Genomic DNA, 17,394 nt, shown 5'->3' with positions numbered 1-17,394 from the left:
ATAACATCTAATGGTTCATGTATGTAGACACAGGACTACAAGGAAATGGCTCTCAGCATCTGGCTGTGGGAACACATGAGTCCCTGTTTGTGTTCAGATTGTGTGCATGTTTTAGACGTGTGTCACATGTAGAAACACAACAATCCCACAATGACACACAGATGTGTTTGACACAGCTGTGCAGCTGTAAGTTGTTTCTAATGATTCATTGAAGCTCTTCTAACATTCTGGAGACGATCAGTACATGAATCTGTTCAACACGACAACAATTTGACTTCAGTGTGAACGTTTGCATTAAATAACCTTCTTCATCCAGCTGACAGCATCTTCATCCTATGATGTGAACAGTTCCTCCTGTTGATGACAAACCTCTGACAGGATCTGCTTGAGGAGCTTTTTCATGTGCAGCTCTCTGAGCTCAGGGCTGAGCTGCTGTTTCATCTTTAAGAGCTGCTGCCTCCTCGCCGGACTTGTTCTCCTCTTCTTCTCCTAATGACACCATTTCTGCTTCATATTAAATTCAATAAAGATGCTGACATGTATCTGTAGCAGCAACATCATTGAATCTAGAACAACTGGAGCCAAACCAGTGGCTCTGCTGGGATCACTGGTGAGCCAACACTTCCTTGTTGATGCAGATTTCAGGGCTTCCTTTTGCTCCTCTGTTATAACTGTTCTCTCTTCTCAACACATGATGACACAAAGGAATCAGCAGTGACAAAGATGATGCTGAAGAGAAGCACACACTTCACACATATAACAGAGCAGTGCAGTTACACACACCTCTGCTCGACATCAGGCCTCAAACAAAGACACAAAACACTAACTTGACTCTAAACAGAAGAAACGAGCAGCTGTTTCTGTTCTGTGCTTATTTATATTTGACACACATGCTTCTCTTTGTGCAAACACACATCGCACTATAAGGGTAACCTCGCACACAATGATTGGACAGCACAGTGATGATGCTGGGAGATCCTATACGCAGCAACACAGAAACACTGAGAACTTTAAACAATGATGGAAAGTGTTATAAATGACTTGTTGGCCTCTGATCTGTCACAAACAGCTGAAACGTGTCTCTCATGAGTCACATGAAGGTTTTTGACAGAAAGGACAAAAAGTAGCTGCAGTCAGTTTGTGTCATTTTTATATTTATTCATCTGGGAGAAAAATCTGAGGGACATTAAAATGTGTTTTCAACAGAGACAAGAACATGAATATAACAGAACAGGTAAATGAACATGTTTCAAGTAAACAGCTGGACTGATCAGGTCCAAACACAGAGTGATAAACTTGTCAAACAGCTGTCATATCTTTATATAGAAGCTCTTTATAAATGCTGCTCACTGCAGTCTGTTTACTAATAATGTCAAAGTGTTAGAAACACAGAAACATCAGAATGGTCTTTGTTCACAGAAACCTGTCTGGGATCCTTTGTTGTTCTTTTGATGCAGAGTTACATTATAAATATAAAGAGTTATTTCAGAGTCTCATCAGTTTTCCTGCATGTCTTTATTTAACACATCAGCAGGGCTGAAGCTCTCATGTTAAACACACACTGATCTATGGACACGTTCATGTGTTTCTAACAGAACCAGGCTGTTATCAGCCTGCACTAACATTATGTCACACACACTGAATGTAACAGTGACAGTTTACATCATCACACAATCAGCTGTGATTGTTTCACTGTCATCAAACGAGTCAACAGGAAGTAGAATCAATAGAAACCAATCATTTCCTGACAGCATGTCTGATGGAAATAAGTGCAGATTATGTATGAAGTCTAACTGCACACAGTAACTGTGTTACAATAAGGACTTAACAGCGCCCTCTGCTGGAGTGTTTCAGTACTGCGTTAACTAGAATACACCACCTCCTCCTCACACCACCTGCTACAGCTCTACTCTTCTATGACTACAGTCATCCACAGCACTGATGTGAGGTCACATGGTTCATATGTAAGGAGCACAGCTGACCTCAGGTCAGTTTAATGACTGTGAGCAGCAGCTGTGTTATTGTCACTGTGACAGGGAGACACTCTCAGACACAGCGCTCATGTCAGCTTGTTCTCATGCAGGAGGATCAGGAGCTCCATGTTTGTCTTTCTGTTTGAATCATGATGTGTTTGTGCCATCAGAGTCTGTCATGAGTACTCAGGGTTTCACAGCAGCTCTTCTGGATGCTGACGAGGACTCCAACCTCATGTTTCACCTCTCTGAGCTTCTGATGTCTGTGAACACTCGTGTTTCTTCTCTGGGCTCATCTGGACAAAAACACCTTTCTGTGTTTGGCTGCAGCCTCATTCTGACTGACAGGAAGTGTGTTATCCATGAGCTGCACTTCTGTGAGGAAGTTTCCTGCTGTGTTTCCTGTCTGTGGACAAACACGAGTGTTCCAGCTGAGGACTTGCTTCCTTCCACCTGTCCATACAGGACATCACGCTGTCTGCAGCTCTGTAAATGCAGCTCCAGGTCCTTCCACGTGCTGCTCTGTATTTGTGCAGTTTGTAGTGTGTCCTGGGAAACGTAGCACACATGGTGTTCTTCTGCTGTTTCCTCCTTTCACTGAGTGTGAAACACTGACGCTGTGCTGTTGTTCACAGAGGGGAGCTGATTCTAGCTGCAGCTGGACTCTGTCATCTAACTGAATGTGTTGGTGCTGATCACGGGGCTCTGAGGGGGGAGCAGCAGGAGGACTCTGGATGCTGACGTCAGTGTATCTGTGGAAGCTCCCACAGCGTGTCTGTCATTCAATATTGTGCTGTATATTGTATCTATGCAAAGATGAACAGACTGTGTGTTCACTGGTCTCTGTGCTGCAGCTCTGATGTCATCATCACTCCCTCCTCCACCCTCAGCAGTCCCAGCATGCTGCTGTGGTGCACCCCACCCTCACTCTACACCTGAGCCACAGACCACACCCTCCACCTCAATATACACCACAGTTTTCTCTGCTGTGGAAATGAGATCAGGAGGAAATCATCATTATTATTATTTAATAAACGCTCACATTAATGTGGGCTTATTTGTTTCATATTAGAAACATTAGTTGAGTGTTTTTAGTATAAAATGGTCAAAGTCCCTCTTTTTGCTCCTCCCCTCACCTGTGGATGGGCGGTGCTGTTACCGTGGTGACAGCTTGGATGTGTTTCAGTCCTGCCTGGTTATCACTGCAGGAATCTTTCACATTTATTACAGGTAATAACTCTGATTTTTCTGTGTATTATGAACCAAATGTATCCTGATACACACAGAGATGGATGAGCAGAGGTTGTTTTTGCAGTTTATGTAGTTACTATGGACTTAATGCATACATATTATTAAAATTAGGGCTATAACAGTTGTATTGATGTATAGCAACTTGAAATGCTCCCACAAATGGCTCCACAGCATGTAAAAATATAACAAAAGCTCTGGCGGACTTGGTTCTGTGGTCAGTCTTAAAGGGTGAAGTTAAACTCTGTAATCTTCACTGTGTCACAGAGTTCAGTGAGTCCCGTTATTCACAGTATCAATCAGATCATCAGAGAACAGCTGATCAGCAATCAGTGGTGCCAACAGCGCCTCCTGTGGTGAGAGGATGCAATAATGCAATGTAGCATTTTTCCACTCAACACTTGCAGTCATGGAAACTGTCTGTTGGATCAGCACAGGGACACTGAGGCACCAGTATGCCAGACTGTAAACCCAGGATAAAGAGTTTGAGTGAATGTGGTGTTGAAGGTGTGGAGGTGGATCAGAGTGTCAGAGGAGACTCTGTAGAAGGACAGAGTGCCAGCAGGACAGTCCACATACACTGCTGCTCTGTTAGAGACAGAGGAGGAGGAGGAGGAGGAGGAGATGGGTGTTTGTATCTTATTGTGCCAGACATAACGAGGACCATCATCAGTGCAGACCAGACTCCAGGACTGATCATTGTGTCCAAACCAACAGTCAAATCTGTCTCCTTTCCTTCTGATGCTTCTGTAACTCACTGATATCTCAAATCTTCCTCTCCACTCGACCTCCCAGTAACAGCGACCAGTCAGACCATTTCTACACAGCAGCTGTTCCCAGTAATCAAATCTGTCTGGATGATCAGGATATGACTGAACCTCCTCCACACGTGTCACCTTCCTGTTGTTGTCAGACAGTTGGAGCTTTGTGTTCACTGTGTTTGTGTCGATTGTGAGTTGACAGGAATCTGATGGAGAGAACAAACACAATCCAGCTGCAGTTATTGATCCATCATCTGTTCATTGATTGACACTTTGATGATGACTCCTGACATGATGAAGATGGTTGAATGTGTGCTGCTTTGTTTTCATGAATCCCATTAAAAACACACTTACACTTCCTCAGACCTGGTCTCAACCATCGGACTCCAGCAGGCTCCACCCTGAAAGGAGGAGGGGGGTCAGAGCAGCACAGTCAGCATGCACACATGGACATTACATGGCTCTCACACACACACTGTTACACACTGAGCTCAAAGCTCGGCTCCACTGTTTTATTCAAAGAAATCTACATTTATTTATCAGCACATTTAAAAACAGCTTGAGCCAAAGTGCTGCACAGAGTAGAGAGAAAATAGGAAACATACACAGTAATGACTATAAAGACTGGTCAGGATTGAAAGCTACAGAGTACAAATGTGTTTCCAACCGGCTTTTAAAAATGTCCAGTGTTGGTGACGACCTGATGTGAAGGGCGACTGTTCCAGAGTTTGGCTGCAGCCATCGATAAAGCTCACCTCTGTTTTTACGTCTAGTTCTGGTCAGAAGCTGCTTATCTGCAGACCTGAGGGCTCCACTTGGATTCTTTTGTTAAAGAGAGATAAGATGGAGCCAATCCATTCACAGATTTAAAGACAACCAGATCTGGAAGTGGATTCTACCACGTACTGGTAACCAGTGGAAAAAGCTGGTGATGGGTCGTCTAGCACAGACCCACCGCTGGAACCAGACAATTGATGAGGGAGAGAACTGTGACAGCGCCGTTCCTTCACTTGACCTCAGTCGCTCTCGTCTGCTCCCTCGTAACACTGCTCTTTATTGAGCTTACATGAATATGCACAAGTTCATTATGACGTCTTACACAGGTATGAACAAAGAGTACCAGTCTGTGCATAGTGTGTGTGTGTGTGTGTCTGTGTGTGTGTGTGTGTGTGTGTGTCTGTGTGTGTGTGTGTGTGTGTGTGTGTGTGTGTGTTCCAGATGTGACCCTGTGACCCCAAAGCTGGTGCTAAGAGTCCAGCGGTCCCCCTAACAAAGGGCTCTTATACTTAACCAGACACAGAGCAGGTGTCCTCCTACACCAGGGGTCTCAAACTCGCGGCCCGCGGGCCAATTGCGGCCTGCCGGACGATAGTTTTTGGCCCCACCTTAATATGAAAATGTAATGTTAGTTTGATAATGTATGACACTTTACAGTGTTGTGGGCGGAGCTGAATTAACCCACCAATCAGGGTGGGATATGGATCTCAGGGGACACCAGCCGGGCTTGATGCAAGCAGGGAAACATTTCTCAATGAGTCAAAGTTCCAGCAGCGTTGCCCTGGAGTGTTTCTTTCTTTCCTGTGCCTGGCTGGCTTCCTCCTTTCTATTGGGCAAACGCCGACATTCGCCCCAGCGCGCTGCGTTCACAACACTTCAAAAAAAGTTGTTTTTTTAAGTTGCTGCCCAGCGGGACATTATACGTATATAGATTTATACACACGTCAGTGGGATTTAAAGTTATTTTTCCACAGAGAGAGATCTCATATTAACTCTCACAGTGATGCGTAGGCGGCGGGATAAAAGAAAAGTCATGAACTCAATGCAGCCCAATTTAGTCTGCAGTCACATAGCGACACCTGTTCATCGGCAACAACAGTCCCCGGTAACCCGGACTAATTATAGGGTCGCACCGTAATTTGTGGCTCCATGTTTTTATTTGCATCACTGCGTTTGCATTGCAGCAAACATGAACATTACATATATTTCAATATAATGTAAAAGCAGTCAAAACAACTAACATCAGAAACAGCTGATGTTATTTGTTATATGTCACGGTGTCATTTCCGCTTCTTTCTCCTGTAACAACAGCCCGGCGCCGTGAGCAGTCGCCTTTTTTGCGCTCGCTATCCCTGCACTTTCTACCATCTGCAAACGCCACGGTGTTCGTGTCGTCATGAAAGACATGAACATCGAGCGTAAAAACAAAGGAGACTGCTACCGGCTTTTTATCTGCCGATCGCCGTGCTACGGTTGCAAGAAAAAGAAGCAGAAATGACGTTCTCTACGCGTTGAGACGTTCCCCGTCCGTCGGCTAAACGCTTGATTGAAACTTCAATGCGACAGTGACACCAAGTAGAATTATAAATGTCACATAGCCCCAAACATGTCTTTTTCAAAGCCTGCGGTGAAGAGAAAGGTTGGTGATGAGCACCGACAATTTCAGGAAAAGTGGGCAATGCAATATTTCTTTGTTGAGCACAGGGGCACCCCGACCTGTCTTATTTGCACAGAGAAAGTTGCGCTGCACAAGGAATACAATTTGAAACGTCATTACACAACTAGACATGCTGAGCTGGATGCAAAATACCAGGGAGACGAGAGAGCGAACCGGGTTGCCAGTCTTAAAACAGATCTACTGAGGCAGCAAGATTTCTCCAAGAAAGCAACCAAAGAGAATAATGCAGCAGTCGGAGCCACGTGGTTAGTGAGATGATTGCTAAAGCAGGGAAGCCATTCACAGAAGGTGCATTTGTCTAAAAGTGCATATTGCAGGCTGCAAATATAGTCTGTCCGGGAAAGAAAGGTCAGTTTAGCAACATCAGCCTTTCTGCCAACACCGCAGCAGATCGCATTTCTGACCTGTCAAGTGACATTTATGACCAACTGTGTGAGAAAGCCAAATGTTTCAGTGTATACTCAGTCGCTCTTGATGAGACCACAGACATCACCGACACTGCCCAGCTCCCAATGTATGTCCGTGGTGTTGATGACAGTTTTGAAGTGATGGAGGAGCTGCTCACAGTAATTCCAATGCATGGCCAGACCACCGCTCAGCAGATATTTACAAGCTGTGTGATGCCATTGAGAATGTTGGTTTGCCATGGAAGAGGTTTGTTGGAATAACAACAGATGGAGCGCCATCAATGACAGGGAGGAAACATGGACTGGTGGCACAAAACAAACTGGAAGAGGAAGGCGTGGAGGAGGCCATTGCTCTGCACTGCATCATCCATCAGCAGGTCCTTTGCAGCAAATGCCTGAAGTTTGACAATGTGATGTCTATTGTTGTGAAATGCATCAACCAAATCAGATCCAGGGGCTTAAAGCACCGAAGGTTCTGTGCTTTTTTAGAGGAAATGGAGTCAGAATATGGGGATGTGCTCGACTTCACTGAGGTACGTTGGCTCAGCAGGGGAAATGTATTAAAGAGACTTTTTGAGTTGAGAGCAGAAGTGAAGCCTTCATGGAGAAGGATGGAGTTAGTGTTCCTGTGCTAACTGATCCCAAATGGCTCATGGACTCAGCTTTTCTTGTTGATATGACACATGAGCTTAATGTACTGAACAAGACGTTACAAGGCCAGGGGCAACTTGTCAGTGCTGCCTATGACAACGTGAGAGCATTCTCCACAAAACTGGCGCTCTGGAAAGCTCAGCTCTCTCAGACAAACCTTTGCCATTTCCCAGCATGCAAGGCACTCGTGGATGCAGGCACACCATTCAGTGCTGACGAGTATGTTGATGTCATTTTGAGGCTACAGGAGGAATTTGATCACAGATTTGCTGACTTCAAGACACACAGAGCCACCTTTCACATTTTTGCGGACCCCTTCTCCTTTGATGTGCAAGATGCCCCTTCTGTGCTTCAAATGGAGCTCATTGAGCTGCAGTGCAACTCTGAACTCAAAGCAAAGTTCAGGGAGGTGAGTGGAAAAGCAGACAAGCTTGGACAATTTTTGAGAGAATTGAGCCCTAGTTTCCCTCGGCTTTCCCGAATGTTCAAGCGGACCATGTGCCTTTTTGGTAGCACATACTTGTGCCAAAAGCTCTTCTCCACTTTGAACTTCAATAAGTCCAAGTACAGGTCCAGACTTACGGATGATCATCTTCAAGACGTACTGAGGGCCGCAACTGCTTCCTCCCTCAGGCCAAATCTGGCTCGGCTATGCGAGAGGAAACGCTGCCAGGTCTCTAGCAGCAAGGAGTAGGCAAGAGAAGCCATGTTCAGAAGAACAGTTCATTTTCTACAGTGTTCCATTCATGTTCAGAAGAAGGTTATAGAACTGTTAATACAGACATTTCAATCTAAATACAGCAGATATAGAAGACTGAAAGAAACACACAAGTTCACTGACTAAAAATATCTTATTATTATTTTATTTATGTATTACTGATTGATTTATTTTCTTATTAATTCTTAATTTGTTTATTTATTTTTAATATTTTGTGTTAAAAAATAAAAATAAAGAGATTTGAGAAGATTGGAATTTTTTAACCATGCCTTTCTTGTGGAAAACCTAATGCGGCCCAGCCTCACCCAGACTCTGCCTGCAGCGGCCCCCAGCTAAATTGAGTTTGAGACCCCTGTCCTACACCATAAATCAGTAAGAGAGGGTACGACCTCTCTCATGGCCCCAAGTGGTGTGTGCATGCCAGAGCACTCTGGAAGGCACACAGAGTCTTTACAGACTACTAAGGATCAAACCTCTATCATTATGCAATCGATTATACAACTCTAAGCATATATGAGTAAATATTTCTAAGCATAAATGACAATCAACAATATAAACCTTACAGCTGGTTTTAATAACAGAATTCATTTGTTTCTCAAATGAGAAAGAGCTATCGAGAAACACTCCTAAATCTTTAGTTCTGAACTTTTCCAGTGGGCCAAGGTCAACATTATCTGCTAATGCTAAATAGGCTGCCATTATTAACTAATGCTAATTTGACATGAATTAGCATTATGCACTAATGCTAACACTTACTTTTTTTAAAAATGTGAGTAGCTAATGCTAACACTATTTCCCTTAACTTTATAACAATGTGAACGGCTAATGCTAACACTCTTTTTCCTAGCATTATAACATCTGAGCTGCTAATGCTAAGTAGGCTGCCATTAGCACCTACGTCTAATTTAAGGCAAATACGCATTAGAACCTAATGCTCATATCGTTTTCCTTTGCTTTATAACAATGTGAGCAGCTACTGCTAAATAGCATTAGCTAATAACAGCAGTCTAATTTAATGCAAGTTAGCCTCATTTGCATTACAACGATGTGAGGAGTTAACGCCAAGTATGCTGCCATTAGTGGCTAATTCTAATTAGGGGTGAATAAATATTACCAGCTAATGCTAATATCGTATTCTCTTCCCTTTTAACAATGTGAGCAGCTAGTGCTAGGTAGGCTGATGCTAGCAGCTAATGGTAAAGCTAATTTAATGTGAATTAGCATCACATTAGTGAGGAGTTAATGCTAAGTAGACTGCCATTAGCAGGTAATGCTAATTTTAGGTGAATAGAAATTGGCAGATAATGCTAATACCATATTTTCTTGCTTTATAACAATGTGACCAGCTAATGCTATGTAGGTTGCCGTTATTAGCTAATACTAATTTGAGGTGAATTAGCATTATCCCCTTATGCTAACAATGTTTTTTCTTACTTTTTAACAATACAAGTAGCTAATGTGAACACTTTTTTTTTTTATTGAATTCAAATTTTTCCCTTGCGATGTGAAGAGTTAATGCTAAATAGGATGCCATTAGTGGCTAATTCTAATTTTAGATGAGAAAGCATTAGAAGCTAATGCTAATACCATATTTTCTTGCTTTATATCAATATTAGTAGGTAATGCTAAGTACGTAGCCATTATTAGCTAATTTAGGTGAATTAGCATTATCCACTAATACTAACACTGTTTTTGCCAACTCTTTTCCCTTGCATTATAACAATATGAGCAGCTAATGCTAAGAAGGCTGCCATTATTAGGTAATGCTAATTATTATGTGTGTTAGCATTATCCGCTGCTGCTAGCAATGTTTTATCTTACCTTTTAACAATATCAGCAGCTAATGCTAACACTACTTTAATTTCAGTTAAACCTACTTAGCATTAATTAACTTCATTTAGCATTAAGAAGTTTTTGCTATAGGCTACCATTAGTGGCTAATGCTAATTTTAGGTAAATAGAAATTGGCAGCTAATGCTAATACCATATTTTCTTGCCTTATAACAATGTGACCAGCTAATGCTAAGCAGGTGCCATTATTAGCTAATACTAATTTGAGATGAATTAGCATTATCCGCTTATGCTAACAATGTTTTTTCTTACTTTTTAACAATACGCCATTAGTGGCTAATTCTAATTTTAGATGAAAAAGGATTAACAGCTAATGCTCATACTGTTTGCTTTGTAAGAATGACAGCAGCTAATGATACGAAGTCTACCGTTATTAACTAATGCTAATTTGATGAGAATTAGCATTATCCGATAATGGTAACTCTTTTCCCCTGCATTATAACAATGTCAGGAGTTAATGCTAAGTAGACTGCCATTAGGGGCTAACTCTAATTAGGGGTGAATAATTATTAGCAGCTAATACTAATACCGTTTTCTCTTTTTCCTTATAACAACTTGAGCAGCTAATGCTAATTTGATGCGAATTAGCATTATATTAGTGAGCAGTTAATGCTAAGTAGGCTGCCATTATTAACTAATACTACGTTGACGTGAATTAGCATTATGCGCTACTGCTAATACCGTTTTCTCTTTCCTTATAACAATATGAGCAGTTAATGCTAATTTGATGTAAATTAGCATTATATTAGTGAGGAGTTAATGCTAAGTAGGCTGCCATTAGCAGCTAAAGGTAATTTGAGGTGAATAAGCACTAGTAGCTAATGCCAATACCCTTTTCTCTTGTGTTATAATGATGTGAAACGTTAATATTGTTCTCAAACAACAGAATGAGAATGAAATATTGATTCTAACAGGGCCCATAAACAGCATTAGCTTAGCAGCATTAGCTTATCAGAGTCTCCATCATGGTCACACAAATCCTTAGCGGAGCAAAGTGGCCTACTTAGCAATAGCTGCTGTAGAAAGCAAAGGGAAAACAGTATTAGCATTAGCTGCTAAATGTGCACTTGAGAACAAATCTATTGTGAATTCAGCCGTGAATGTAGTGTTTCCAGTAAGCTTCCATTTCCAAATGTTAGCTGCTCCTGTCTGCCTCTTTGTCACACACACAGACTGAAATGATTCACAGCCTTGTTTCATCCTTCTGTCAGTGTCACTGACTGTCACTGTGACTGTGGACATACAGCATGGGAAACACACACATGGCTGATACTTGTATCTAAAGTTACAAAATGTTGTCTCTGTCCAAATATTACCTAACTGTAAGTCTACTTTTAATGAAACTCTCAACATGACTTATCAGTTATCATTAATGTTCCTGCAAACAGACTCCTTGAAGACCCCCTACATAAATATCCATGTACTATCCAGCTAGACTAGTGTGTCTGTCCCTGAAAATATTCCTGCATGTGTGATTGTTCATGTCTCATCTGCAGGAAACAAACAGGAAGTGAGTGAAAGACACAGGAAATGATTCCAGCTCTTCCTCCTATATCAGACATTCTCTCCATACCTGAGAGTGTCCAGTCTCCAGCCTGGATCCTTCAGTCCAGCCGACAGAAGCTTCATTCCTGAGTCACCTGGATGATTGTAGCTCAGGTCCAGCTCTCTCAGATGGGAGGGGTTGGAGGTCAGAGCTGAGGCCAGAGAAGTACAGCCTTCCTCTGTGATCAGACAGCCTGACAGACTGCAGACACACAAAACAACAATCCATCTGTTATCCATCTCTATAGCAGCATAACTAAGTGATGGTTCAGGGTCACCTGATCCAGCTCTAACTATAAGTTTTATCAAAAAGGAAAGTTTGAAGCTGATCGTCAAAGTAGAGAGGGTGTCTGTCTCCTGAACTCAAACTGGGAGCTGCTTCCACACCCAGTCCAACATAGCCAGGCTTTCTTTGCTGCTTTGACAAAACCTCAAATCCCAGTCAGAGATGGTGAGCATCATCACAGTGATGATCATTTCTCTGTTAACCCAGGCTTTCTGCTTCAGGATCTGTGCACGCTCACAGAACAAGGAGACCTTTAAACATCATTTCACTAAATGGATGGACTGAGCTCAGCCTACAGATGAACTGGATAAATAAAGATTTGACCTCAGTGTGCTCAGTGTTCCTGTCTATTCCTAACATATTCCTAACATGATAGCTGCACTTTAGAGCTCTAAAACTGGAACTGACACATATTTAAACTCCACATGTTACTCAGTACATTCAGTTCTGACACTCGCCCACAGTCCAACAAAGGAAACATGGAGATCACATCAGTTTGTCACCAAAGTCTAATTATTCCAGAGGGCAGTGTTGATACAACTAAAGGTATTTTTAAGCAAAGTTGAGTTTTTTATTGTCGCAGTACTTCATGTCTGAAGTATCACTTAAATGCATTACACGCTGTTGATGGCAGCAAACAAACCACCCAAACAAACAGAGGTGGGAGGCTTGGGCAGACTACGTAGATTCAGCTAGTGGGAGGAGTCAAGATAAACCAAAGAAAGACAAGCTAACAGACGCCACAGTGAAGTGAGTAGCTACAAACTGCAGGCCGATTAGTGTTGTTGAAGAAGTCGGTCTGAGGAACGTTCTTAGGATCAACAAATGACCGCATGTATGAGCCTCCCTCAAGACGCACCATCACAAGAAGAACAAATGAGCTGTAGAAAAAGGAGAGACTACGACAGCCACAGCGTTACAACGTGCACCAGCTGTTGGTCTCTCTGTAGACCTGGGAGTTATAGTACATGATATTAATGAAGACTGGGAGCTGCATTCTATAGCAAACAATTTGTTATGAGGTAATCAGCTGATCTTACTTTAACCGGAAGCCCTTCACAATAATTGCAAAGCCTTTATTTTGTACAACTACCATCAGTTCGTCTGTACTGATGGTAACTTAAAGTCACACTAATGCAGTTTAGTTTGTATAGTGTAAGTAGTAGAAGTATACTACAGTACCCTGATCACTGATAGGACAGATTTATGTAGATATACACCTTTGTGTTTAACATTACTGCATTATAGTACTGTGATCTTTGTCCTTATATATGGCTATATTAGCTATACTGATGTACGTACATATAACTGGATATGTAACTTATCTATTCATCTTATTTGTCATGTATTTGTATTGTGTACTTCCTTTTTGTAAGAAACCACACACGTGATCACAGCCACAAGAATCAATCAGTGAAAGAATAAAGTGCCTCAAACCAAACCTTAAGCTCCTTATTCCACACGCTGGGCCTTCAGTGGTGCTCTGGCTGACACACCAGAGTGACTGGAGTGCTAAAGAGTGAATCGGACACACCAGTGTCATCTCTGATATCTCCACTACATTTAATCGTCCTTCAGCTTGTGGCTGCCGTTAGCTGGTCTGCTAGTTAGCTGGTGTGCTAGTTAGCTGGTGTGCTAGTTAGCCGGTTCGCTAGTCAGCTGGTGTGCTAGTTAGCCGGTGTGCTAGTTAGCTGGTGTGCTGACCAGCGAACCAGTAGGTTACAAGATGAGCTTGTCTGTCTGATGAGCCAGCTCTCTCTGTCTTGGTCATTTTGTCCTTGGGCAAAACCTAACCTACCACTACAACTGTAGCTTACCTCCACCAGTGTGTGAATGTGAGAGTGAATGAATACAGGGAGTGCAGAATTATTAGGCAAATGAGTATTTTGTCCACATCATCCTCTTCATGCATGTTGTCTTACTCCAAGCTGTATAGGCTCGAAAGCCTACTACCAATTAAGCATATTAGGTGATGTGCATCTCTGTAATGAGAAGGGGTGTGGTCTAATGACATCAACACCCTATATCAGGTGTGCATAATTATTAGGTAACGTCCTTTCCTTTGGCAAAATGGGTCAAAAGAAGGACTTCACAGGCTCAGAAAAGTCAAAAATAGTGAGATATCTTGCAGAGGGATGCAGCAGTCTCAAAATTGCAAAGCTTCTGAAGCGTGATTATCGAACAATCAAGCGTTTCATTCAAAATAGTCAACAGGGTCGCAAGAAGCGTGTGGAAAAACCAAGGCACAAAATAACTGCCCATGAACTGAGAAAAGTCAAGCGTGCAGCTGCCAAGATGCCACTTGCCACCAGTTTGGCCATATTTCAGAGCTGCAACATCACTGGAGTGCCCAAAAGCACAAGGTGTGCAATACTCAGAGACATGGCCAAGGTAAGAAAGGCTGAAAGACGACCACCACTGAACAAGACACACAAGCTGAAACGTCAAGACTGGGCCAAGAAATATCTCAAGACTGGTTTTTCTAAGGTTTTATGGACTGATGAAATGAGAGTGAGTCTTGATGGGCCAGATGGATGGGCCCGTGGCTGGATTGGTAAAGGGCAGAGAGCTCCAGTCCCACTCAGACGCCAGCAAGGTGGAGGTGGAGTACTGGTTTGGGCTGGTATCATCAAAGATGAGCTTGTGGGGCCTTTTCGGGTTGAGGATGGAGTCAAGCTCAACTCCCAGTCCTACTGCCAGTTTCTGGAAGACACCTTCTTCAAGCAGTGGTACAGGAAGAAGTCTGCATCCTTCAAGAAAAACATGATTTTCATGCAGGACAATGCTCCATCACACGCGTCCAAGTACTCCACAGCGTGGCTGCAAGAAAGGGTATAAAAGAAGAAAAACTAATGACATGGCCTCCTTGTTCACCTGATCTGAACCCCATTGAGAACCTGTGGTCCATCATCAAATGTGAGATTTACAAGGAGGGAAAACAGTACACCTCTCTGAACAGTGTCTGGGAGGCTGTGGTTGCTGCTGCACGCAATGTTGATGGTGAACAGATCAAAACACTGACAGAATCCATGGATGGCAGGCTTTTGAGTGTCCTTGCAAAGAAAGGTGGCTATATTGGTCGCTGATTTGTTTTTGTTTTGTTTTTGAATGTCAGAAATGTATATTTGTGAATGTGGAGATGTTATATTGGTGTCACTGGTAAAAATAAATAATTGAAATGGGTATATATTTGTTTTTTGTTAAGTTGCCTAATAATTCTGCACAGTAATAGTCACCTGCACACACAGATATCCCCCTAAAATAGCTCAAACTACAAACAAACTAAAAACTACTTCCAAAAACATTCAGCTTTGATATTAATGAGTTTTTTGGGTTCATTGAGAACATGGTTGTTGTTCAATAATAAAATTATTCCTCAAAAATACAACTTGCCTAATAATTCTGCACTCCCTGTAGTGGGATTGTAAAGGGTCTTTGAGGGTCTCGAAAAGCGCTATATAAATGCAATCCATTATTATTATTAAGAGCATCTTTAGGCCTGACTGTGCTCATCCTTCCTCCAACCTCTCCTTACCAAAGATAACAACTACATCAGTATTAGCTCAATAACAATTTCTGCAATTCAATTGTGGACATTCATTTTTAAACCTTGTGTAAAACGATAAAACCTCAAAGTCTGAGCATTATTCTTTGTGCAAACAGCTCTTGCAGGTTCCCCCGGACTTAGGTTATTTTTATTATTTAATTACTTTCCTTTAAGCAGCTGTTCAGGCTACTAAACTCATCCCAGAAATAACAAGTGACACCATTAATAGTAGAGGTGGGAATCACCATACAACTCGCGATACGATATTATCACAATACTTAACGCACGATACGATATTATTGCGATTTTTTAAAATATTTTGCGATATTTAAATTCTGCACATAAAGGTAAACTTTATCAATATTCATTTTATCTAATATCAAAGTCTCACACTCAGTCTTTCTCTCATTTCAGTCAGTTTTATTGTTGACAAACTGAACGGTTTGTATTACAGTCTAGTCCAACTTAACTGAATGCAACCATCTGGTACAATTATAGCTATTCTGAACTATGCAATTTATGAAAACTATGCAGCCCCTTCAGCAACTGAAGAATTTGAAAGTAAATTTAAAAAAATATATAATTTTACATTAAATAAAAAAGTTTCAAACTTAATTAAAATTAAACATGTCTTAAATTAAAATAAGTAAACTGTCATGTTTATTGCTGCCAAAAAAAAAGTTAAACACATTTGGACAGTGAAGGAATGTCAGGATTGTTGCTCAGAAAAAGGATCAACATGCTCTGAAGTCAACATGCTCTGACTCCAGAGCATGTTGACTTCAGAGAAAAAATTGTTTGTAACAAAATATCGATTTCTGCTGTCCCTGTATCGATACATTATTAGCAAACAAAATATCACGATACTACACAGTATCGATTTTTTCCCCCACCCCTAATTAATAGTGGAGCTAACTTTAACAGGTGAAACTGATTTGACCTATAAGGCTACTGCAGTTACTTCTTATCAGGTTTAGTAGGGAAGACATCTGGATGAGGTAGTTAGTAGTATGTAGTTAGTACCGGGCGACTCCCCTCCCCCACATCGGCACCAGAACCCTGTATTATCTACAGGGTAAGACTGCCTGTTTTATCAAACTATGGCCATTACTACTGTGATCATTTGCAGCCCAGTGTGCCGCTCTCTCTGCTGGGATGAACCACTGGAGCTCACCCAGTCATCCCTTTCTTTCTCTCAAGAAGAAGTGAAATAAATATATTTATTATGTTACGAGTCTAATATTCTTTAAATCAAACTGTAATGAATAAATCAAGCAAGAAGATTTGGTGGCTCCACGTGTTGTAGAAGAAAAGATAAACATCTCATTTTGAGAAATCAGCCTTTAAAATTAAGTACTGTGAATAAAAAACAAACAGCGAGCCAATCAGCAGTCGCCAATATCCTCCTAATTTCATTCACAAAGAAATCAAATATATATATTATGGGCCCAAAGGAGCCTAAATCTTTAAATTAGGCAGTACATGAAGTATTTTTTTAAATAAACAAAGACATGACTATAACAACTTTTAGTAATTCAGAGTCCAATTATCCACTCAAATGTGAATAAAAGTTCACTTGACAGCTGTATAAAGGTTACCTGTTTATACAATAATATAAATCACATTTCAAATGATCATCTGTGGAAAAGTTTGAATCCTGACCTGAGAGTTTCCACTGCACACTGTGAACTCTTTAGTCCAGCGGACAGAAGCTTCACTCCTGAATCCTGCAGGTCAGAGTTACTCAGGTCCAGCTCTCTCAGACTGGAGGACTGGGAGCTGAGGACTGAGGACAGAGCTTCACAGCTTCTCTCTGACAGGTTACAGCCACTCAGTCTGAAAAATAAAAGACAGTCTATAAAACAAGTACTCATGTAGAGTTTGTTAATACATTTCACAACATTAAATGTTGACTTTCTATTTTTAAAGAAAACATAAAGATACTAAGATAC

At 41.6% G+C, this 17,394-nt stretch overlaps 1 protein-coding gene across 1 annotated transcript; it reads right to left on the bottom strand.

Annotated features, from left to right (window-relative positions):
- Positions 1-1,137: 1,137 nt before the first annotated feature.
- On the bottom strand, positions 1,138-17,316 carry LOC145428493 (neoverrucotoxin subunit alpha-like). The gene is made up of 4 exons (XM_080300705.1): positions 17,105-17,316; positions 11,638-11,811; positions 4,337-4,383; positions 1,138-4,188 (listed from the first exon to the last, which is right to left on the bottom strand). The coding sequence occupies exons 1-4, from the start codon at positions 17,314-17,316 to the stop codon at positions 3,650-3,652; spliced, it is 972 nt and encodes a 323-aa protein (XP_080156831.1). The 3' UTR covers positions 1,138-3,649.
- Between the last annotated feature and the right edge of the window lie 78 nt (positions 17,317-17,394).

Source organism: Astatotilapia calliptera, chromosome 4 (assembly GCF_964374335.1).
Source record: "Astatotilapia calliptera chromosome 4, fAstCal68.1, whole genome shotgun sequence".
Classification (NCBI taxonomy): domain Eukaryota; kingdom Metazoa; phylum Chordata; class Actinopteri; order Cichliformes; family Cichlidae; genus Astatotilapia; species Astatotilapia calliptera.
The sequence above is the reverse complement of the archived record's forward strand: the minus strand, read 5'-3'. Positions and strand labels throughout refer to the sequence as shown.

Coding starts and splice junctions, on each gene's coding strand:
- LOC145428493 (XM_080300705.1), bottom strand. CDS start 17,316: ATGAGTACTTGTTTTATAGACTGTCTTTTATTTTTCAGACTGAGTGGC. Junction 11,812..17,104: donor TGTGCAGTGGAAACTCTCAG/GTCAGGATTCAA, acceptor GTGTGTCTGCAG/TCTGTCAGGCTGTCTGATCA. Junction 4,384..11,637: donor TGGAGACTGGACACTCTCAG/GTATGGAGAGAA, acceptor TCCTCCTTTCAG/GGTGGAGCCTGCTGGAGTCC.